The sequence below is a fragment of the Protobothrops mucrosquamatus genome, unplaced genomic scaffold (assembly GCF_001527695.2).
Source record: "Protobothrops mucrosquamatus isolate PMUCROS unplaced genomic scaffold, P.Mucros_1.0 scaffold959, whole genome shotgun sequence".
In the NCBI taxonomy this organism is placed as follows: domain Eukaryota; kingdom Metazoa; phylum Chordata; class Lepidosauria; order Squamata; family Viperidae; genus Protobothrops; species Protobothrops mucrosquamatus.
The window spans coordinates 160,075-185,262 of record NW_015387203.1 but is presented as its reverse complement, the minus strand read 5'-3'; the positions used below and the strand labels follow the sequence as shown (position 1 = coordinate 185,262).

The 25,188-nt window shown below is 37.6% G+C and overlaps 2 protein-coding genes across 2 annotated transcripts in view; both read left to right on the top strand.

Annotated features, from left to right (window-relative positions):
- The window catches only part of LOC107290718 (ubiquitin-conjugating enzyme E2 variant 3), a 17,647-nt gene extending 8,790 nt beyond the window's left edge, over nucleotides 1-8,857 (top strand). Inside the window, exons 6-9 of the mRNA XM_015819622.1 lie at nucleotides 1,137-1,255; nucleotides 4,964-5,069; nucleotides 5,970-6,140; nucleotides 8,655-8,857. Of these exons, the coding sequence (XP_015675108.1) occupies nucleotides 1,137-1,255; nucleotides 4,964-5,069; nucleotides 5,970-6,140; nucleotides 8,655-8,857 (599 nt within the window). The remainder of the gene's footprint in view (nucleotides 1-1,136; nucleotides 1,256-4,963; nucleotides 5,070-5,969; nucleotides 6,141-8,654) is intronic.
- Nucleotides 8,858-9,613: 756 nt separating this feature from the next.
- Nucleotides 9,614-24,166, top strand: LOC107290714 (ubiquitin-conjugating enzyme E2 variant 3-like). Its single transcript, XM_015819617.1, has 8 exons — nucleotides 9,614-9,772; nucleotides 10,473-10,608; nucleotides 13,058-13,176; nucleotides 17,101-17,206; nucleotides 18,573-18,743; nucleotides 21,258-21,431; nucleotides 23,608-23,686; nucleotides 23,949-24,166. The coding sequence occupies exons 1-8, from the start codon at nucleotides 9,698-9,700 to the stop codon at nucleotides 24,103-24,105; spliced, it is 1,017 nt and encodes a 338-aa protein (XP_015675103.1). The 5' UTR covers nucleotides 9,614-9,697; the 3' UTR covers nucleotides 24,106-24,166.
- Nucleotides 24,167-25,188: the final 1,022 nt, after the last annotated feature.

Genomic DNA, 25,188 nt, shown 5'->3' with positions numbered 1-25,188 from the left:
CCATCTGGGTGGTTCCGTCTCCCTGCGGCGAGGGGGAGCGGTCCGGAAGTCCATCCTCAGGAGTGCATGATCTGACCATGACAAGGGCTCTATGACTATCTCCCCCATTTCCAGATCATTTTGCCACTGGCCAGAGACAAAAATCAGATCCAGTGTGTGACCTCCTATGTGAGTGGGTGCATGAACTAATTGGGTCAAGACATTTGTTAAGTGAGTTTTGCCTCATTTTAGGACCTTTCCTGCCACAGTTGTTAATTGAATCACTGCAGTTGATTAAGTTAGTAACACGGTTGTTAAGTAAATCTGGCTTCCCCATTGATTTTGCTTGTCAAAGGATTGCAAAAGGTGATTATGTGACCCCGAGACACTGCAACAGTCATAAATATGAACCAGTTGCCAAGCATCTGAATTTTGTTCACATAAGCTTAGGGATGCTACAAAGGTCGCAAGTGTGAAAAATGGTCATAAAGGCATTTGTTTCAGTGCCGTTGTAACTTTGAACGGTCACTAAATGAACTGTTGTAAGTCGAGAACTACCTGTATTGTGCACTACTAGAAAGAAGGGAAAAAATGGCAAATCGCAGAAATGGGTTCTGTAGAACAAAATTCATTAATACCATATAGTTTCTGAAAAATTAAAGACACGCTAGTTTTCTTTCTTAAATCTGCTGTGTTAGGACCAAGCTATAAGTGTGTTTTTGAGTTTGGTATTGCTTGTATCGACCAAATGTTTGTGTAACGAACAGTTGGAGTGGAATAATAGCCTTTGCCAAATTGGAAACATACAGAGAGGGAAGTCTTTGCCCTTTCCACAGCTTGGATTGGACTCAGATCTTGTGTGGGAACAAATCTCCCATTAGTTCCAACAACAATATTTCTCTTTTTGGCTAGAAAAAAAAAATCATGTTGCAATCCTTTGCGTGTTATCTGGGGGAATAAGGTAAATAGAACATAGCAAACATACCTTTAAGTAAACATCCATGCATAGGATTTGTTTGGATAACATTTTTTTTTTATTTTTCAAATACCATAATTAAAGTTAAGCAGACCAAGGAATTTTTAAAAATTATTTTCATGGAGCATCAACATTTATGAAGATGCATATTTGTTTATATAAATAATGTGATTTTTTTTAGGTGAAAACAATGGACAGTCAAAGGGAGAAGGAAAGAAAAATGATGGAGATTTACGCAAAGTTACAATAGTTGGGACTGGAGATCTGGGCCTTGCATGTATTTTGGCTATTTCAGCAAAGGTATGCACTTTATACAGAGTTACTGCTATGCTCATTTCTTTAATACATTTTTATTGTAATAAAATAATTGGGGGAGGGGAATACTTGAGACCATATTCACAGAATATGTTCTCCATAAAAGTCTTTTAAATTATGGCTGGTGGTAATTACTTTATTAGAGATGGATAGTGCATTCCTAGGTATGTTTATTAAGAAAACATTATTTTCTCACTGCAGAATGTTTTTGTAGGATAAATTGTTGCATTAGGTACCAGGGTTCAACGGAAAGTAATACTGCCAATGTTATAGGTCAGTGGTGGCGAACCTATGGCACGGGTGCCAGAGGTGGCAATCAGAGCCCTCTCTGTGGGCACGCCCACCATCGCCCCAGTCCTAGGCCTTCAGCTGGGTTTTATAAAACCCTTTCGCTTTAGGTCTCCGCTGCCATGTGCAAAAAAAAAAAAAGGTTCAATCAGTCAATTGCAACTTCTCGCAGGAAAAAAAATCTTGCAAAGTTGGAATTGATTGATTGAACTTTTTAGTCCACCCAGTCTGCCGTTACCACCGCAGCCACGCCCACCCAATGGGCCACACCCACCCGGCACCCCACGATGCATAAGTGGGTTTGGGGTTGCAGTTTGGGCACTCGGTCTCTAAAAGGTTCGCCATCACTGTTATAGGTCACCAACAGATGGCAGTACAGATGCTAGAAGTTTTGACATGTTCTTTAGCATTTGTTCCATTTTAGTTTATGGGATGTCACTGTGAGAAAAAATTGCGTTTCTATAGTTCATGAAAGTGCTTGTCAGTGTGCTCTAAGTAATCATAATTTAATGTTTGACTACCAAAAGAGTCCCTCTAGTCTAAATTTACTGTTGAATACAAGGTGTTCATAGTGATGATTGCGTTGACATGAGTACTGTATATGTCTGGGCCACAAAATGCAAACATGGTGAATGGGAAGAGCTGATTTGTGTGATCACGTGGATAACCATCAAATGAGAAAGGTTGATGAATTGATTAAGGACAATTAGAATTACACAAAAGGAAATTGCTGTCATGCTTGCATTTCCCAGGAATGTGTGGGTCGCATTATTAATTTTTTTCAATACCAGAGGTTTGTGCAATATACTGTAGGTTCCTTATTTACTGATGAAAGCTTCAAATGTTGAAATTTGCCAGTAATCGTGTTAAGCTATGAGAATAGAAGTGAGGAATTTCTTCATGGCATTATCAAAGGCAAGAAAACATGAGCTCATTGTTATGATCCTGAAACAAAGTATCTGTTATGATCCTGGTGGTCAAGGCAAGGCAAGCCTCTAGAGTAGGGGTAGGCAACCTTGGCTCTTTTATGACTCGTGGACTTCAACTCCCAGAATGGTGGCTCAGGAATTCTGGGAGTTGAAGTCCACGAGTCATAAAAGAGCCAAGGTTGCCTAACCTTACTCTAGAGAATATTTTATTTATCTCAACAAATGGTCCACCAAATGGCCCTCCAATGACTGGTAAGCTTCCACCCCCATGCTACCACGAAGGCAGCCACCCTCAGTCCCCCAGCATCGCCTCAGCCCTGGCCTCTCCAAACATGTGAGGAGAGGCATGCCATTCCTGTTGGATGGTCCCAGTTCCAACTACTCCTCCTCCTCTGGCCCAGGCTCCAATGGGGCCATGACAGTGTCAATCCATGGAATATCATCACAAAGATTCATCCGTGAGGGGAAAAACATTCAAAACCCAAGTTTTGGTATGAAACTTGTGATTACAGTCTTTTGGTATTATTCACATGGATTTCCGTGAACCTGTCACCATTATTATCGTTGCAACACTCCAGACATTGAAAGAACAGTTAAGTGGAGTTCAGAAACTCAAGAAGGGAAGTTTTTTGCAACATGACAACTCTAAGCCTCACACCTCACTAGTCACTAAAGAGGCAATTGCAAAGGTAATTCTCACTCTCATACACAATCCGACATGCAGTCCGAACTTGGTGCCGTGCAACTTCACCTTTTCCCAAAATTGAAGAAATACTTTTATGGACATGTGTTTGATTCAAATGGAAAGAACTGTCAGGATCTAGTTGAATGAAGTTCTTTTGTGACAACTTTAAAAAACGTGTCCAGAAGTGTGTAATGAATACTGGTGATAATGTGGACAAGTAGGTAAAGGTAACTAAAGATCTCATTTCGAGTTTGTTTTTATGTTCCTTGTATTAAAATATCTCTATTTAAACTAAATTTATAAAAGTAGAGGCATTACCTTTAATTCAACTATCTTATCTTCGAAGTATCATTGATATTGAGGTTTATTTATTTAAAATAGAAATTAGACACAAGGCATTTCATTAGTAGTCGAACAGAGGTCTCCAACCTTTCTGGGCTCATGGCCCGGAGGGAAGGAGAGCAGCTTTGCAAACTGGCGAGCGCACGCTTGCGCACGTAAACCGGGCCACATGGCACTAGCGGCCCTGTTCGCGCATGCGTGTATGCTCTAGCACCATGTGCATGTGTGAACGGCTAGGCACACCCTCCCCCATGGTGGCTAGCGGCCCCATTCACGCATGCGCAAATGGGCGACGCACACCCCTGGTGCTAGCAGCCCTGTTTGTGCATGTGCAAACAGGCCATGGACACCCGCCTGGTGCTAGCAGCCCCATTCACGCCGTGGGCACTAGTGTGAGTGGGGGGAGTGCACGCGGGCACGCACTGGCTAGCCATTCTCATGGCCCACTGGTCAAGAGGCCATGGCCTGGTAGTGGGCCACAGCCCATAGATTGGGGACCCCTATAGTAGAAGACTTGAGAGCTATTAAATAGATTGGCTTGCCTCAAAAGATAGTCTCATTCTTCAATGCAGTTTTTTACTTTAAATTCTTTAAAAAATATTGAAAATGGAGGAGTTTTAAAAACAGATTGTGATGCACCTTACTGGTCTATGGAGGAAAAAGCTTAACATTTCTGTAGTATGAATGTGTGATTAATATGTCACAGTTCTAGCATGTTCAAGAAAGGAAGGATTATTGCAAGGAATCAGTATTACAGTAAGTAGATATGTATTGATATTTGATTGGTTATATGCCTTCCAAACCAGGATAGTTTATTTTATTTGGCTTTCATTTGACATCCCAGTCACATATACACAAGGGGAATGAAATGTTTGATTTATGGAATATCTAATTACTTTAAGTAAGTTTGTATAGGAAACTAACTGATCTTCTCTAAACTTGCTCTTATGTAAACATGTTGATGCTTCAAGTACATGTTTCGTAGTAGTAAAAAATAAATAGAATTCAGGCAAATAGGCGTATCCTGAATTATGCCTGGTCTGTTTTAATCTTCTTCAAACAAATGTTCATACAAAAACAAAAAGACTGATGGCTTAATGATACTATCATTAATTTATATACAAATAAATGATATTTAAAAGGATGTCATCTTGTTCTTGATCCAATTTTTAAATACGTGGTTTTGTTGCCAATGCTTAAAAGGTGCTTTTACTGCAGACATTTTTTTCATCTAATCTCAGAATAAATACTTCTGAACTCATTAGATGCGTTAGGATTTCATTTTTAACCTTTTTAGTTTTAGTTAGACGTTGATATTTTAAAAAATAGCTGCTTAACTTTTTGAACTGTTGTTCTTGTTGGATTGAATCCCACAGAATTCTTCTCAGAAGACAATTTATAGTTGCTTTGATGAAAAATATTTTTTTTCTTTCTTTTGAATCAATTTAGGATGTTGCTGACAAGGTGGTTGTTTTGGACTGCTCGGAAGCTACAGTGAAAGGAGGAACAATGGACCTAGAAATCTTTGACTTGCCAAAGGTGGAAATTAGTCGAGGTAGTGTTACAGTATATAGCAGTGATGGCGAACCTTTTAGAGACCGAGTGCCCAAACTGCAACCCAAAACCCACTTATGTATTGTTGGGTGCCGAGTGGGCGTGGCCCATTGGGTGGGCGTGACTGCGGTGGTAACAGCAAACTGGGTGGGACTAAAAAGTTCAATCAATCAATTCCAACTTTGAAGATCTTTTTTTTTCCCGCGAGAAGTTGAAATTGATTGATTGAACCTAAAGCGAAAAGGTTTTATAAAACTGAGCTGAAAGCCCAGGACTGGGGCGATGGCACGTGTGCCCACAGAGAGGGCTCTGCGTGCCACCTGTGGCACGCATGCCATAGGTTCGCCACCACGGGTATATAGTGTCCTCTAGCAATATTGCAAACTGAAGTATGCACCTGCTCGGCAGGGTGCAAACATTTTTGGAAGCTTCTTTCACATCAGTGCTTCAGTCTTGCGCATAGATTGTGCTGTGTGGATAATCCTACATACATGTAAAATGGTTAATGTACTTATCCCAGAGCTCAGCAAATACAGACAAAGCATATTCAGTTAATTACATATATGAAATATTAATGTGTGCTATATTCTTCCTGAGATTTCTATCTGCAATCCAAAAAGGGCAGAATGTAGCCAGGGTTATGTATAAAGAGACATTACTACATAATAAAACTAAATTCTCTATGGCTTTTTGCCATTAGTTCAACTTCAGTAGTATTAGTAAAAAAAATTCCTCTATTAACTATATAAGCGGGAAGTGGCTGGAAGTGATATGTTTGCCTATTTATCTCAAGTCAGGGAAATGGGCCATTACCATTGATTTAATTTTTTTTAAAAAAAAATTTCATTCTTGAAAATAAGATATATTCAATAATGGGTGGCAATTCTTTATATTTCTGTAGATTTTTCTGTGTCAGCGGACTCAAAATTGGTGGTGTTTACAGTTAATTCTTTAGGCAATGCTCAATCCTACCTGGAGGTTGTTCAGAGCAATGTGGAATTGTTCAGAGGCCTTATTCCATCAATAGCTCATTATAGTCAACACAGTGTACTGCTTGTTGCTTCTCAACCAGGTACTGTATGGCAAAGATTAATATAATTTTATGAGGTTTCAATCACAAGATATGATATACAATTGATATTAATTTTTTTTGACATCATCTTAATGAGGATTAGGAGATATGTTATTTTGTCATAATTCTCAATCATAAAATAACTGTATCAAGCATTAGGTCATTTTTTTAAAAAAAAAATTCTGGTTTTATTTTGTTCTACATAATGAACTGGTTATTGGGGATTTCCTTTTAGGCAATTTAAAAACTTCGGTGGGTTTTTCTCATTCCAAATATTGTATAAAGGCTGTGTGTTTTGTTGTATGATTCAACTCCATTGCTTATCTCCAAACAGCAAGGTAGTAACAGGATTACAAATCTTTTAAAATAACAAAACTACACAAACACAAGCAGGGAAATAAAGAACAGAAACATGGCATACCATTTACAAAAAAAAATCAGCCTAATTTGTTAACACCTTAACTATATTGGTATAATCATTCTTTCTGTTGTGTTCATATACCAAAAGTGAACACTGACAATCCAAGACTGTAAAGATGGGGTTGTACTATTTTTCTAACATTGAAGAGTAATATTTTGCTGCTTTCCATGCTTGATAAATCCATAAATCCATATTACTTGTAGTCAGTTTTGGTTTTGGTACATGCAGTTTAGTACGTGCAGTTCAATTCACATATTTAAATCATGCTGATCTTTGTAATATTATATTAAAAACCTAAGGGTATTAAGCCAAAATAAAAATAATAGGATAAGCCCATATCTCATCAATAAATGTTTTTTTTACCATTTTTGTACTTACAGCCAGTCTTTTCAAATATTTTCTGGGTGTTTAATATTGTAAAGATGGAACTTTTTTCAGTTTGCCTCATATTAAGAAACATAATATTTTTTGAGACTGCCTAATTTATTTGAAGGGCTCACTGAAATCAGGGGATGGCACCAATTCTGATTTGAAGGAAGGCATCCGCAGAATAGGGAAGGAATTTTTTTTTGATGTTGAATGGAATTTTGGAAACCCTAAAAATTTATTTACATAATTATGTAAATTCTGGAAAGAATAATTTAAAAATGCAATACTATAGGAACAGATCTTGCTATCTGGAACCTAACTAGGACCAATTACCACGAGCTCTATTCAGATCATCCATAGAAGGAAGTATATAGATATATAGAGTGTTGGTGTGCATACAAAAGGAGCAGGGCTTTAATTGCATCATTGTAACGAAACATACTGACTTTTTGACTCCCTATGGATGTTGTTGACTCTGCTAAGCATATATTGTTGTGCTTGCTTTGGTCTGTGTGTGCAGACGTTTGGGTCAATGTTGACTCTCCGTGACTGCCTGCATATGTTCCTACAGTTTCTTGGCAAGATTTTGGAAGAGGTTTTACATTGCTTTTTTTTTTGCTTGCTATTGTAGAGGAATATAATAAAAAATGACCTCCCCCCCCAAATAACAAAAGCAATGGACAAAACATATATTTGCTGTTTTCCAAATTATATGAGAATGATCTAATAGTTGACATAAGGACTGCATTAGCTTCTCAGAGGTCTCCAAGGAGACTCTCTCTCCAGTTCTGAGTTCAATAGAAGACTCCAATCTGTAGCTCAGGGTGGAGTCCTAGCTGTTCTCTGAGCTTGGTTGCTTGTTTGTAGACATTTCATTACTTGTCTAGGTACTATCATCAATGCTGGGGAGAGATTTTGTTTGCTCCCTGTTTAGTTTGCAGAGTCTCATCTGTGTTTTAAAGGAGAATGGGTGAAGATAAACCTCAATAGTTTGTGTTATCCAGAGTCTGATAAATAATACTAAACCTAGCCCTTTCACATCTTTTCTCCAACACAATCTAATCTTTAATGTGATTAAAGCTTTCATTATGCAGGAAACCCTGACCTTTTATTAATATCCTGCAGCTGTTCACAGAGAAATAGTAAAACCTCTGATTTCTCAGCAATCATATAAATGAATAGATGTATGTGCTTACTGTATGGTAGTGGTTCTCAACCTTTTTAATGCCGCAACCCCAACCGGTTGTAAGTCGAGGACTTTCCCTGCCCGGGAGTGCTGCGCATGCGTGGTTCTGCCCCCTGCGCCGGCCGAGGCGTAGCTGGCAAGCGGCAGAGACGGAGCAGGCCGACCACCAGCTGGCCCAGCCCAAGGGAGGTAAGGCACCCGCTGGAAAAGGGGAAAAAAATGGCGGACAAAAAAAATGGCGGACAAAAAATGGCGGACAGCCTTGCTTGGCAACCCCCATGAAATGGTCGATCGACCCCAAATGGGGTCCCGACCCACAGGTTGAGAACCACTGCTGTATGGCAACCCATTCCACTTCCCTGTAATCCCAAACAGTTGCCCAAACAACTGTGTAGTTTTTCTTCAGCTTAAAAATGGAATTTAAATACAAACGTTGTTAAAGATCAGTAATATTTACAGGACACTTTATGCCATTATTTTATATTGATTTAAAATATAATTGTCTCATTTTCTTAATATGTTTTTAACACAAGTACAGTAGAAATAATGACCTATGTGTCGTGGAAGCTGAGTGGATTTCCTAAAAGCAGAGTTATTGGAATTGGTTGCAATTTGGATTCAGCAAGATTCCAATATGTTGTTACAAATCTGTTGAAAGCCCAAAGCAAAAGTAAAGACAATTGGATTATTGGTGAACAAGGAGAAAACAAAGGTAAAATTGTGAACTACTGTATCACTTAGGAATCTACTTCTTAGATTTTTTTTCCTTTTTGAATTAGAACATAAATGAGCTCTTTTATATTTGTTTGAGAAAACACTGAAATTTATTTATTTATTTATTTATTTATTTATTATTTAGATTTATATCCCGCCCTTCTCCCGTAGGACTCAGGGCGGCGGACAATCAATTAAAATACACAAATAACAATACAGATTTAAAATTAATTAAAAGGAATATTAGAGAATTGTCCAATTTAAAATATTGATTAAAACCCCTCTAAAAATTACCCTAGGCCAGTCCTGCGAGCTGGAATAACCAAGTCTTGANAGGAAGTTTATTCCCACCCCAAATCAAACTACCCTACTCATGGGATCTCCCTGGGCTTGTTATCATCTTAAACTGAATTTACAACAAATATCACCCAGTAATTATCAAGTCGGCAAATCAGTTTTCAGTATCAAAAGTTAAAAATTTAACACATGTCCAATAGTAAATACTCACTGGATAACAAATCTACAACTCATATGTAACATGTGCTGCACTGTCTCTTCAGAAGAGTAGAGTTTTAACTCTCTTCCTGGAAAAATCAAAAGGAGTTAAGGAGCAACTTTAACTTGGGGAAGGGGGACGGCAAAGCATTTCAAAGGATGGGCACTGATTTTCCATCCATGTCATGAAGGGTTGTGGACTCTTTCTCTCTGCTAGTTGAGATGAGAACCATAATATACATGGAATCTTTGCTAAATACATTTTTATTTTGTATTTTGATAGGTAACACTTATAATATTCCAATTTGCATATGGATTTTGGATTCTTATCCTTTTACTCCACCTATTTGTTTTCTAAAACCTACTTCTAACATGGGAATTTCTGTAGGAAAACATGTGGATGTCCGCGGAAGGATTTATTTGCCATATCTACAAGCCTGGAGCCATGTAAGAATTAGATAAATGCATTACATAAAGTTATTAAAGTTATTATTACAATTTATATAAAGGTAATATACCTTACCTTTGTACCTCTTAGTAGCATCTATCATTTTCCACATATAATGATATACATAAATATTTGCAATATAAGATAAAATACAATTGATCTGAATACAAAATAATTATCTTTATACACTTAGAATGGATGGTAGTATTAGGTTTTCAGGTTCCTTATCAACAAAGTCAAGTCAACCAATCTTACTCAGGAGTGGATGAAGATTTCATCCCCAAGCATGTCTTTTTTTAATCTACCCATCTATTCTTTTTTATTTGATTTTTATTTTACTACCATTTAACCAACTGTCAGCAGGTTACAAATACAACAAAATAAAAATACAGAAATACAGAAAAGGACTAAAACTCATAAAACATACAATACGAAAGTGGTGTCACAACTCAGATGCCTCTGGAAGAACGTGGTGTCCAGCAGCTTCCAAAAAGTGAAGAAGGCAGGAGTAGATTTAAAAGTGCTGAAGAAGCTTCTTGGATGAGAAGCAAAACATCTTCAAAAGAAAAACAAGAAAATCCAAATATCTAAATTTAGTTTAGATATCTAAAGGGCTATCTTAAAATTTTACTAGAAAGTGTTTGTAAATGATATATCTGTTATATAAATAAATTCTAATTTGTCCTGTATTTATTACAGCCACAGTCAGAAATTATAGGGTTGTTAAAGGAAATGAGCATAAAATTTGAAGAAGAACTTCCCTTACATGCATTATCATCTTCTGATGAAGTCAGACAGATGGACCTACTTTCTTATATAACCAAAATTGTTGAAGGTATTCATCTTTCCTGGAAACTTCTTATCTGGAATTCATGTGCATAATTCATAATATCTTGGTAATTTTGTTTTGTATTTTCCTGGAAGAGTCCAAATCAGTAAGTTATTACATTATAGCAGCAAAGGATCAGGTGTATTCAACCAATGGCCAAAGGGTTGCACAAGACCCTGGACAGCTAGTAATATTGCCCTAAAACAGTGATGGCGAACCTTTTAGAGACCGAGTGCCCAAACGGCAACCCAAAACCCACTTATGCATCGTCGGGTGCCGGGTGGGCGTGGCCCATTGGGTGGGCGTGGCCCATTGAGTGGGCGTGGGTGTGGTGGTAACGGCAGACTGGGTGGGACTAAAAAGTTCAATCAATCAATTCCAACTTTGCAAGATCTTTTTTTTCCCCGCGAGAAGTTGAAATTGACTGATTGATTGAACCTTTTTTTTTCCACGCGGCGGCGGAGGCCTAAAGCGAAAAGGTTTTATAAAACTCAGCTGAAGGCCTAGGACTGGGGCGACGGCTCGCGTGCCCAGAGAGAGGGCTCTGAGTGCCGCCTCTGCCATCACTGCCCTAAAAGATCATAACTATTAATATTATGTGATATGTAGTGATAGTTATATACATCTTAACTATATTTATATGCAGCCCAAAACCATTCTTTTTCACTCAAGGCAGCCCAGGCAAGCCAAAAGGTTGGACATGCCAGTTCTAGAACAAATTTGGCACAGTGGAAAGTCTTTCTTTTATTAGACTTTGGTCCTTTTAGTGTGAACTGGAAATAGTTAATCAAGGAATCCAAGGACTCTGAGTTACTACTGGTATATTTATTAGAAGGAAATTTTAAGATACACAAGAAATCCAGCAAATACTTTCAAATGAGATACCTATGTATAGGCAATCTTTTGAAAGTGTGGCAATCTGTATTTTTTCATTGTTACGGTAATTCCTATTTTTTATCTCCGTGAAAAATATCTCAAAGGCTTCTTTTGGTCCAACTTCTTCTCTCCATTATCAAGCTACTACTGAGCCAGCACTTATGAATGCACTGTCCAGTGTCAGGCAGGAAAAGGACATTTAGAGAGTTTGTGGATGGCATGTAGGATGGTTGGTGTTCTCTATAAGGTATTTTAAAGGCAATGTGAATGTAATCACATAAATAGGATGATGGACACTGAGCATCAAAAGCTTGTTGGTTACTGCACCAAAGTTTATAATTGAGCTGCCCAATTTCTTTATTACTAGAGTTACTAATTCATTTTGATGGGTTCCCTCGGTATCTAAAGGTTCAAAGGCAGGCAGAGCTTTGGCATATGTATAATGTTTTATGCATAAGGGTGTAGAGTTGATTCACTCCCGTGCCTGTTCAGTTTCTCTGCCTGTAATGAAACTGTATGGTGTAACACCTCAGAAAATTCATCTGAAAAAATATGCTAATTTAGGAATAGAAATCCCAGTACAAGGTAGTCCTTGACCTACAACCACAACTGAGCCCAAAATTCCTGTTGTTAAGTGAGACATTTGTTAAGTGAGTTTTGCCTCATTTTAGGACCTTTCCTGCCACAGTTGTTAATTGAATCACTGCAGTTGATTAAGTTAGTAACACGGTTGTTAAGTAAATCTGGCTTCCCCATTGATTTTGCTTGTCAAAGGATTGCAAAAGGTGATTATGTGACCCCGAGACACTGCAACAGTCATAAATATGAACCAGTTGCCAAGCATCTGACTTTTGATCACATAAGCATAGGGATGCTACAAAGGTCGCAAGTGTGAAAAATGGTCATAAAGGCATTTGTTTCAGTGCCGTTGTAACTTTGAACGGTCACTAAATGAACTGTTGTAAGTCGAGAACTACCTGTATTGTGCACTACTAGAAAGAAGGGAAAAAATGGCAAATCGTAGAAATGGGTTCTGTAGAACAAACTTCATTAATGCCATATAGTTTCTGAAAAATTAAAGACACGCTAGTTTCCTTTCTTAAATCTGCTGTGTCTAGGACCAAGCTATAAGTGTGTTTTTGAGTTTGGTATTGCTTGTATCGACCAAATGTTTGTGTAACGAACAGTTGGAGTGGAATAATAGCCTTTGCCAAATCGGAAACATACAGAGAGGGAAGTCTTTGCCCTTTCCACAGCTTGGATTGGAATCAGATCTTGTGTGGGAACAAATCTCCCATTAGTTCCAACAACAATATTTCTCTTTTTGACTGGAAAAAAAAATCATGTTGCAATCCTTTGCGTGTTATCTGGGGGAATAAGGTAAATAGAACATAGCAAACATACCTTTAAGTAAACATCCATGCATAGGATTTGTTTGGATAACATTTTTTTTTATTTTTCAAATACCATAATTAAAGTTAAGCAGACCAAGGAATTTTTAAAAATTATTTTCATGGAGCATCAGCATTTATGAAGATGCATATTTGTTTATATAAATAACGTGATTTTTTTTTTTTAGGCGAAAACAATGGACAGTCAAAGGGAGAAGGAAAGAAAAATGATGGAGATTTACGCAAAGTTACAATAGTTGGGGCTGGAGATCTGGGCCTTGCATGTATTTTGGCTATTTCAGCAAAGGTATGCACTTTATACAGAGTTACTGCTATGCTCGTTTCTTTAATACATTTTTATTGTAATAAAATAATTGGGGGAGGGGAATACTTGAGACCATATTCACAGAATATGTTCTCCATAAAAGTCTTTTAAATTATGGCTGGTGGTAATTACTTTATTAGAGATGGATAGTGCATTCCTAGGTATGTTTATTAAGAAAACATTATTTTCTCACTGCAGAATGTTTTTGTAGGATAAATTGTTGCATTAGGTACCAGGGTTCAACGGAAAGTAATACCGCCAATGTTATAGGTCAGTGGTGGCGAACCTATGGCACGGGTGCCAGAGGTGGCACTCAGAGCCCTCTCTGTGGGCACGCGCGCCATCGCCCCAGTCCTAGGCCTTCAGCTGGGTTTTACAAAACCCTTTCACTTTAGGCCTCCGCTGCCATGTGCAAAAAAAAAAAAAGGTTCAATCAATCAATCAATTGCAACTTCTTGCGGGAAAAAAAATCTTGCAAAGTTGGAATTGATTGATTGAACTTTTTAGTCCCACCCAGTCTGCCGTTACCACTGCAGCCATGCCCACCCAATGGGCCACGCCCACCCAATGGGCCACACCCACCCGGCACCCCACGATGCATAAGTGGGTTTGGGGTTGCAGTTTGGGCACTCGGTCTCTAAAAGGTTCGCCATCACTGTTATAGGTCACCAACAGATGGCAGTACAGATATGCTAGAAGTTTTGACATGTTCTTTAGCATTTGTTCCACTTTAGTTTATGGGATGTCACTGTGAGAAAAAATTGCGTTTCTATAGTTCATGAAAGTGCTTGTCAGTGTGCTCTAAGTAATCATAATTTAATGTTTGACTACCAAAAGAGTCCCTCTAGTTTAAATTTACTGTTGAATACAAGGTGTTCATAATGATGATTGCGTTGACATGAGTACTGTATATGTCTGGGCCACAAAATGCAAACATGGTGAATGGGAAGAGCTGATTTGTGTGATCACGTGGATAACAGTAACCATCAAATGAGAAAGGTTGGTGAATCGATTAAGGACAATTAGAGAATTACCCAAAAGGAAATTGCTGTCATGCTTGTATTTCCCAGGAATGTGTGGGTCGCATTATTAATTTTTTTCAATACCAGAGGTTTGTGCAATATACTGTAGGTTCCTTATTTACTGATGAAAGCTTCAAATGTTGAAATTTGCCAATAATCGTGTTAAGCTATGAGAATAGAAGTGAGGAATTTCTTCAGGGCATTATCAAAGGCAAGAAAACATGAGCTCATTGTTATGATCTTGAAACAAAGTGTCTGTTATGACCCTGGTGGTCAAGGCAAGGCAAGCCTCTAGAGTAGGGGTAGGCAACCTTGGCTCTTTTATGACTCGTGGACTTCAACTCCCAGAATTCCTGAGCCAGCATAGCTGCTAGCAATTATGCAACCCTTTGGCCGTGGGTTGAATACTCCTGATCCAGATCCTATGCTTTGCTGCTATAATGTAATAACTTATTGATTTGGACTCTTCCAGGAAAATACAAAACAAAATTACCAAAATATTATGAATTATGCACATGAATTCCAGATAAGCATAGCTGGCTCAGGAATTCTGGGAGTTGAAGTCCACAAGTCATAAAAGAGCCAAAGTTGCCTACCCCTGCTCTAGAGAGTCTTTTATTTATCTCAACAAATGGTCCAGCAAATGGCCCTCCAACGACTGGTAAGCCTCCACCCCCATGCTACCATGAATGCAGCCACCCTCAGTCCCCCAGCATCGCCCTCAGCCCCTGGCCTCTCCAAACATGTGAAGGGAGGCATGCCATTCTTGTTGGATGGTCCCAATTCCAACTCCTCCTCCTCCGACCCTGGGTCCAATGGGGCCATGACAGTGTCAATCCATGGAATATCATCACAAAGATTCATCCGTGAGGGGAAAAACATTCCAAACCCAAGTTTTGGTATGAAACTCGTGATTACAGTCTTTTGGTATTATTCACATGGATTTCCGTGAACCTGTCACCATTATTATCGTTGCAACACTCCAGACATTGAAAGAACAGTTAAGTGGAGTTCAGAAACTCAAGAAGGGAAGTTTTTTGCAACATGACAACTCTAGGCCTCACACCTCACTAGTCACTAAAGAGGCAATTGCAAAGGTAATTCTCACTCTCATACACAATCCGACATGCAGTCCGAACTTGGTGCTGTGCAACTTCACCTTTTCCCAAAATTGAAGAAATACTTTTATGGACATGTGTTTGATTCAAATGGAAAGAACTGTCAGGATCTAGTTGAATGAAGTTCTTTTGTGACAACTTTAAAAAACGTGTCCAGAAGTGTGTAATGAATACTGGTGATAATGTGGACAAGTAGGTAAGGGTAACTAAAGATCTCATTTCGAGTTTGTTTTTATGTTCCTTGTATTAAAATATCTCTATTTAAACTAAATTTATGAAAGTAGAGGCATTATCTTTAATTCAACTATCTTGTCTTCGAAGTATCATTGATATTGAGGTTTATTTATTTAAAATAGAAATTAGACACAAGGCATTTCATTAGTAGTCGAACAGAGGTCTCCAACCTTTCTGGGCTCATGGCCCGGAGGGAAGGAGAGCAGCTTTGCAAATTGGCGAGAGCACGCTTGCGCACGTAAACCGGGCCACACGGCACTAGCATCCCTGTTCGCGCATGCGTGTACGCTCTAGCACCATGTGCATGTGCGAACGGCTAGGCACACCCTCCCCCATGGTGGCTAGCAGCCCCATTCACACATGCGCAAATGGGCCACGCACACCCCTGGTGCTAGCAGCCCTGTTTGTGCATGTGCAAACAGGCCATGGACACCCGCTTGGTGCTAGCAGCCCCATTCACGCCGTGGGCACTAGCGTGAGTGGGGGGGAGTGCACGCGGGCACACACTAGCCAGCCATTCTCATGGCCCACTGGTCAAGAGGCCATGGCCTGGTAGTGGGCCACAGACCATAGATTGGGGACCCCTGTAGTAGAAAACTTGAGAGCTATTAAATAGATTGGCTTGCCTCAAAAGATAGTCTCATTCTTCAATGCAGTTTTTTACTTTAAATTCTTTAAAAAATATTGAAAATGGAGTTTTAAAAACAGATTGTGATGCACCTTACTGGTCTATGGAGGAAAAAGCTTAACATTTCTGTAGTATGAATGTGTGATTAATATGTCACAGTTCTAGCATGTTCAAGAAAGGAAGGATTATTGGAAGGAATCAGTATTACAGTAAGTAGATATGTATTGATGTTTGATTGGTTATATGCCTTCCAAAACAGGATAGTTTATTTTATTTGGCTTTCATTTGACATCCCAGTCACATATACACAAGGGGAATGAAATGTTTGATTTATGGAATATCTAATTACTTTAAGTAAGTTTGTATAGGAAACTAACTGATCTTCTCTAAACTTGCTCTTATGTAAACATGTTGATGCTTCAAGTACATGTTTCGTAGTAGTAAAAAATAAATAGAATTCAGGCAAATAGGCGTATCCTGAATTATGCCTGGTCTGTTTTAATCTTCTTCAAACAAATGTTCATACAAAAACAAAAAGACTGATGGCTTAATGATACTATCATTAATTTATATACAAATAAATAATATTTAAAAGGATGTCATCTTGTTCTTGATCCAATTTTTAAATACGTGGTTTTGTTGCCAATGCTTAAAAGGTGCTTTTACTGCAGACATTTTTTTCATCTAATCTCAGAATAAATACTTCTGAACTCATTAGATGCATTAGGATTTCATTTTTAACCTTCTTTTTAGTTTTAGTTAGACGTTGATATTTTAAAAAATAGCTGCTTAACTTTTTGAACTGTTGTTCTTGTTGGACTGAATCCCACAGAATTCTTCTCAGAAGACAATTCATAGTTGCTTTGATGAAAAATATTTTTTTCTTTCTTTTGAATCAATTTAGGATGTTGCTGACAAGGTGGTTGTTTTGGACTGCTCAGAAGCTACAGTGAGAGGAGGAACAATGGACCTAGAAATCTTTGACTTGCCAAAGGTGGAAATTAGTCGAGGTAGTGTTACAGAATATAGTGTCCTCTAGCACAGGGCTTTTCAACCTTTTCACCCATTGTACCACTTTTAGGATATGGCAACATCCGAGTACCACCAGTCGCCTAGCAAGGTGTCAAAAACTTGATGACCAAAAAAAAAAAAAAAAGGAAAAAGTGATAAAGTACTGGTAGTCCTCGACTTACAACAGTTCACTTAGTGACTGTTCGAAGTTACAATGGCACTGAAAAAGTGCCCCCCAAGCCACAGCCGAGCAAGACACCTGCCCGCCCGCCTGGCTGCGCTCTTCCTCCTGTCCAAGGTTTTCATTGTTGTGAGCATTTCTGTTGAGGATTGGCAGTGGGGGTGGGGTGGGGGGCGTTTGGTTTTTATTCCCCCCGTCTGTTGGGTGGTTGCAGCAGGTTTTGGTCACTTCACATGACCCTGGGACACTGTGACCGTCATAAATATGAATCAGTTGCCAATCATCTGAATGTAAATCACAAGACCCTGGAGATGTTGCAACATTCCAGCTGATCGGCGCTTCTTCTGGGCTCAGCAGAAGCGCCAGGATCAGTGCTGCTTTCCAGCTGATTGGTGCTTCTTCAGGGCTCAGCAGAAACACCAGGATCAGCGCCGAGCTCTAGCTGGAGCCTGGTGCTGATCCTGGTGCTTCCGCTGAGCCCTGACAGCCCTGCAGCTCCAGCCATCTCTCGCTCAGGCTTGTGCGGTGCTGCCACCAGTTCAGCTCATTCTCCTCCCCCGCTACCACTTTTCTAGGATGGTCGCATACCACCTGCCAGGTGCCAATGTACCACAGATGGTACCCGTACCACTGGTTGAAAAGCCCTGCTCTAGCAATATTGCAAACTGAAGTATGCACCTGCTTGGCAGGGTGCAAACATTTTTGGAAGCTTCTTTCACATCAGTGCTTCAGTCTTGCACATAGATTGTACTGTGCGGATAATCCTACATACATGTAAAATGGTTAATGTACTTATCCCAGAGCTCAGCAAATACAGACAAAGCATATTCAGTTAATTACATATATGAAATATTAATGTGTGCTATATTCTTCCTGAGATTTCTATCTGCAATCCAAAAAGGGAAGAATGTAGCCAGGGTTATGTATAAAGAGACATTACTACATAATAAAACTAAATTCTCTATGGCTTTTTGCCATTAGTTCAACTTCAGTAGTATTAGTAAAAAAATCCTCTATTAACTATATAAGCGGGAAGTGGCTGGAAGTGATATGTTTGCCTATTTATCTCAAGTCAGGAAAATGGGCCATGTATTATCATCCATTTAATTTTTTTTTTTTAAAAATGTCATTCTTGAAAATAAGATATATTCAACAATGGATGGCAATTCTTTATATTTCTGTAGATTTTTCTGTGTCAGCGGACTCAAAATTGGTGGTGCTTACAGTTAATTCTTTAGGCAATGCTCAATCCTATCTGGAGGTTGTACAAAGCAATGTGGAATTGTTCAGAGGCCTTATTCCATCAATAGCTCATTATAGTCAACACAGTGTACTGCTTGTTGCTTCTCAACCAGGTACTGTATGGCAAAGGTTAATATAATTTTATGAGGTTTCAATCACAAGATATGATGTACAATTGATATTAATTTTTTTTGACATCATCTTAATGAGGATTAGGAGATATATTATTTTGTCATAATTCTCAACCATAAAATAACTGTATCAAGCATTAGGTCATTTTTTAAAAAAAAAAAATCTTCTGGTTGTTTTATTTTGTTCTACATAATGAACTGGTTATTGGGGATTTCCTTTTAGGCAATTTAAAAACTTCGGTGGGTTTTTCTCATTCCAAATATTGTATAAAGGTTGTGTGATTTGTTGCATGATTCAACTCCATTGCTTATCTCCAAACAGCAAGGTAGTAACAGGATTACAAATCTTTTAAAATAACAAAACTACACAAACACAAGGAGGGAAATAAAGAACAGAAACATGGCATACCATTTACAAAAAAATCAGCTAATTTGTTAACATCTTAACTATATTGATATAATCATTCTTTCTGTTGTGTTCATATACCAAAAGTGAACACTGACAATCCAAGACTGTAAAGATGGGGTTGTGCTATTTTTCTAACATTGAAGAGTAATATTTTTGCTGCTTTCCATGCTTGATAAATCCATAAATCCATATTACTTGTAGTCAGTCATCAGTTTCGGGTTTGGTACATGCAGTTTAGTACATGCAGTTCAATTCGCATATTCAAATCATGCTGATCTTTGTAATATTATATTAAAAACCTAAGGGTATTAAGCCAAAATAAAACAATAATAGGATAAGCCCACATCTCATCAATAAATGTGTTTTTTTTACCATTTTTGTACTTACAGCCAGTCTTTTCAAATATTTTCTGGGTGTTTAATATTGTAAAGATGGAACTTTTTTCAGTTTGCCTCATATTAAGAAACATAATATTTTTTGAGACTGCCTAATTTATTTGAAGGGCTTACTGAAATCAGGGGGTGGCACCAATTCTGATTTGAAGGAAGGCATCAGCAGAATAGGGAAGGAATTTTTTTTTGATGTTGAATAGAATTTTGGAAACCCTAAAAATTTATTTACATAATTATGTAAATTCTGGAAAGAATAATTTTAAAATGCAATACTATAGGAACAGATCTTGCTTAACTAGGACCAATTACCATGAGCTCTATTCAGGTCATCCATAGAAGGAAGTATATAGATATATAGAGTGTTGGTGTGCATACAAAAGGAGCAGGGCTTTAATTGCATCGTTGTAACGAAACATACTGAGTTTTTGACTCCCTATGGATGTTGTTGGCTCTGCTTTGGTCTGTGTGTGCAGACGTTTGGGTCAATGTTGATTCTCCGTGACTGCCTGCATATGTTCCTACAGTTTCTTGGCAAGATTTTGGAAGAGGTTTTACATTGCTTTTTTTTTGCTTGCTATTGTAGAGGAATATAATTAAAAATGACCTCCCCCCCAAATAACAAAAGCAATGGACAAAACATATATTTGCTGTTTTCCAAATTATATGAGATACATCTAATAGTTGACATAAGGACTGCATTAGCTTCTCAGAGGTCTCCAAGGAGACACTCTCTCCAGTTCTGAGTTCAATAGAAGACTTCAATCTGTAGCTCAGGGTGGAGTCCTAGCTGTTCTCTGAGCTTGGTTGCTTGTTTGTAGACATTTCATTACTTGTTTAGGTACTATCATCAGTGCTGGGGAGAGATTTTGTTTGCTCCCTGTTTAGTTTGCAGAGTCTCATCTGTGTTTTAAAGGAGAATGGGTGAAGATAAACCTCAATAGTTTGTGTTATCCAGAGTCTGATAAATAATACTAAACTTAGCCCTTTCACATCTTTTCTCCAACACAATCTAATCTTTAATGTGATTAAAGCTTTCATTATGCAGGAAACCCTGACCTTTTATTAATATCCTGCAGCTGTTCACAGAGAAATAGTAAAACCTCTGATTCCTCAGCAATAATATAAATGAATAGATGTATGTGCTTACTGTATGGCAACCCATTCCACTTCCCTCTAATCCAGTGGTTCTCAACCTTTTTAATGCCGCGACCCCCAACCGGTCGTAAGTCGAGGACTAAACCGGTCGTAAGTTGAGGACTACCCAACCGGTCATAAGTCGAGGACTTTCCCTGCCCGGGAGCACCGCACATGCATGGTTCTGCCCCCTGCGCCGGCCGAGGCGTAGCTGGCAAGCGGCAGAGACGGAGCAGGCCGACCACCAGCTGGCCCAGCCCAAGGGAGGTAAGGCACCCGCCGGAAAAGGGGAAAAAAATGGCGGACAGCCTTGCTTGGCGATCCCCGTGAAATGGTCGATCGACCCCAAATGGGGTCGCGACCCATAGGTTGAGAACCGCTGCTCTAATCCCAAACAGTTGCCCAAACAACAGTGTAGTTTTTCTTCAGCTTAACAATGGAATTTAAATACAAAAGTTGTTAAAGATCAGTAATATTTACAGGACACTTTATGCCATTATTTTATATTGATTTAAAATATAATTGTCCCATTTTCTTAATATGTTTTTAACACAAGTACAGTAGAAATAATGACCTATGTGTCGTGGAAGCTGAGTGGATTTCCTAAAAGCAGAGTTATTGGAATTGGTTGCAATTTGGATTCAGCAAGATTCCAGTATGTTGTTACAAATCTGTTGAAAGCCCAAAGCAAAAGTAAAGACAATTGGATTATTGGTGAACAAGGAGAAAACAAAGGTAAAATTGTGAACTACTGTATGACTTAGGAATCTACTTCTTAGATTTTTTTTCCTTTTCGAATTAGAACATAAATGAGCTCTTTTATATTTGTTTGAGAAAACACTGAAATTTATGCTGAAGGTACAATTTTAAAAATGGAAAATGTTTCTTTTTGGAATATATTTTATTAATTTTTTAACAAGCATAAGTCACTCAATAATTGGTAAACAGTGTGTTGTCTGGGTTACATTTGTAAAGACACTCCTTAACAATTGATTTCTATAATCTGTATTCCATATATTAATTTTAGTTGATTTCCTCTTTCCCCAAAACATCCTTTTTTTGCAAACATTGAATTAATACAATTCTTATTGTTTTAGTAAATGACAATCAGGTATATACTTTTTCCAATATTCCTAAAAAATAATCATCATATTAGTATATTTCTTTTCTTTTCAGTCACTTGGGTTGCCTTATCATCAATCCTGTTACAATCCTTATTTTAGTTTATTTCTCCCAGCAAGTTTTAAATATTTTTACTGGTAAGGGTTTTCTCAACAATTAGTTACATTTACATTGACAGATTTAATTCTATTTTTTCCATATAAGCCTCTCACATTTTTACATTTCTTAAGTAATAGATAAAAGAGTAAAAAGAGAGGGGAGAAAAAGAAAAACGAAAAAGAAATAAAAAATAAAAAAAGAGAAGAAAACAGGAGCAACGAAACATAAAAAATAACATACTACTTGGAATATATATCCCTCCTAGATTAATATGTATTTATTTCCTCAAATTTCTTATTCTTTTTAATCATAGTTAAGAATATATTTAATCTTTAGACATTCCATTTAATAGATCTAGTCATCTAATCCCTTAACTCTGATTCAAAGCATTTTTATATACTTTTCTTAAATTCAATCACATTTAAGTATCTAAAACATTTCATCCCTCTTAGAGTGGTATATTCCAAAATTTTTCTATTTCTTTAACCATATTCAAACACATGTTTCTTTTTAAGCATTCTCTCTGATACGTCCAATCATCTATTTTCTTAGTTTCCATCTTAATCTTTTTTCTTTGCCCAGAATCTTTCTTAATCAATGTACTTTGCTGAATCAAAAGATTTTGCCATATGATCATAGGTGTTGCTGTAGATGTAGAGAGTAAATCAATGTCTCTGTCATGGGCATTTGCCCACCTCTTTTTATTAGGAATCCTTTTCCTTCCTTTTCTCTCCACTTCTTCTGTCACTTTTTGTCTCTTCATCCAATCCTTTCTCTTATCTTCAAATTTACTTTGTGGTGTTGAAATATAAGTTGTCTTTTCTTCCACTTGGATTAAATCATACTCTTTTATTTCATGGAAATAACGATGGACTTCCATGAAATAAAAATGGAAAATGTTAAAGTAGTCCTTGTTTAGTTATCACAATTGGGACTAGCAACGTGGTTATTAAACAAAGCCATCACTAAGTGGGAATTCATGTGACTGCAACTATGCTTTCATTTTCTTCACTTCTTCACCCTTTGGAATGCTCATCCTGGTGCTGGGATAATTAGCAAGAAGGAATTAATGTTTGTATTTACCTTCATTGGAGAGGAAGAGAATACAAGAGAGTAAACAGACACAGCACTGTTTAAACAATCTCTCCTGTGCCTGATCCATTTTTTCTCTCCTTCCTTCACAGAGTAAAGAGATTGGAGAGGAGGAGATTACAAGAGAGTAAAAGGCACGCAATGGAAAATACACTGGATGTTTGCCAGTGCATTCCTTTTGATGTGTATTCTCTTGCTTACTCTCTTATGATTCTTCCTTAATCTTTCTGCTCCTCAAGGGGGAAAAAGATAAACAATGGGTCAGGCACAAAATGACATATTCTGATTATAACAGTGATCACATGACTGAGGGACACTGCAAAGATTGTAAATACAGGATTGCAGTTATTTTTTCATCACCATTATGACTTCAAATGGTTGCTGCAAATGGGCAAGGCAACTGGTAAGCGAAGTCTACGAGTAAAACATTTGCCAACTTCTGCTTTAATTAATAGCTAATAAGAGAAATTAGAGGGAGTATTGTATCTCTATTAGCATGACATGATGGACTACAAAGTACGTAGGTTAAAAACAAAGTCATGTTATCTAACTATCCAAATGTTTGAAAAAGAAAATTAATTACAATTGTCTTATACAGTGGCAGCATGGAGTTCTAATTCAGTGATAAATCATCCTGGTGATAAGTTAACAAATGATCAACAGATATTGACTAACAGGTAAAACATCTATCCCTCTACCTATTTAGTAGCAAATGACACTTACTTTAATGAGATTTCTATATAAGTTGGTATAGAATTTTAGCCTAAATATAAATGTTCACTTGTATCTGAGTAGCAAAATCTATATTATTTAACTATAAAACATTTGTACTTGAGCATAACAACAGTTTTGGTGAAAATATGTGGTTATTAAAAAGAATATATTGCTTGCTAGAATAGTCTCTTTTAACTCTTAAAATGTATTTTTATATATATCTAGAGCCATGGAAATTCTGAAAGGAAAAGGCCAAAGGTCTTGGTCTGTTGGTCTGTCAATAGCTGATCTGACTGACACTATATTGAATGATAAAAGGAAAATACATTCTGTATCAACCACGGTGAAGGTAAGCAGGACACTGATTTTACTTTTGAAGTAGACTGAATATTAGTCTATAGATGATGAAAACCATAAGAAGAATGGAGAACAGATTATGAATCTAGAGGTCCCTTTGACTTTGGCTGGAGGATACCTGGCTAACCATTTCTTTTTGTCCTTCCTATCCCTTAGCAGAGGCCAGCTGATTTTGGGTTTCTCTGATCCAATGTGGAAATATTGTTTTCAACTTTCACCTGACAGAATATTTGCTATTTTCATGGTTTGTGTTGCTACAGCGGCCATCATGGCAGCACCAGGAATTAGTCCAGCATCTTTTCATTCCAGGCGTCAAAGCTCCTCTTTGTTGGTTGCTGTCAGCTTCCTTCTACAGCTATATTTTTACTTTTTTAAAATACTTAATAAAGTTGAAAATACAATTCTATCACTTTTAACAGAATAAATTATATTTCTCAGCAATAAAGGTCAGACACTAACATGATCAGTCCTTTTGCTGGCTTACTTCAGTCATACCTTTTGATAACTAATATGGTTTAAAAAACCAATGTGATTTAAAGCAGAAAATGTTCATTTTTGTTTTTTGTGGTTTGTATGCTGTAAAGCACTTGAAATACCATATAAAAAGTGAGAGGCTTATATGGTATAAAATTCCAGACGATCACTAAGTAGGAGCAAAGAATTAGTTTCTCTACCTCTTTGCTGTCATCTAGTGTCAATCTGGGATTTTACAGCTCAGATAAAAACACATCTAAATTGTGCAATTACTTGCAAGCTGATTTAATCTTACAAGTATTCATGACTGGCATATGTAGAATTCAAGCCTGAAATGCCTTAAATTTGATATACCTTTGGTAAAATCCAGATACATATAAAAATATTATCAGGTACAAAAAAAAGATCCCCACAATATTATATTTGTCACTTCATAAAAATTCATACGGAACACATGAACCTTAGTCACCACATTAACTTTACTACTTCGGACACCTTCTTCTATTACATCAACTTTTTGAAGTTTGGTCACGACGTAGACAGTTACTGGAAGTTGTCGTTGACTTCGAGACTGATGGTCCCTTGGCAAGGTTTTTGTTCGTAAAATATTTGAGATTTGCAGAAAAAGTATTAC

Coding starts and splice junctions, on each gene's coding strand:
- LOC107290714 (XM_015819617.1), top strand. CDS start 9,698: ATGGGAATTTCTGTAGGAAAACATGTGGATGTCCGCGGAAGGATTTAT. Junction 13,177..17,100: donor TTTTGGCTATTTCAGCAAAG/GTATGCACTTTA, acceptor GAATCAATTTAG/GATGTTGCTGACAAGGTGGT. Junction 23,687..23,948: donor CAACAGATATTGACTAACAG/GTAAAACATCTA, acceptor ATATATATCTAG/AGCCATGGAAATTCTGAAAG.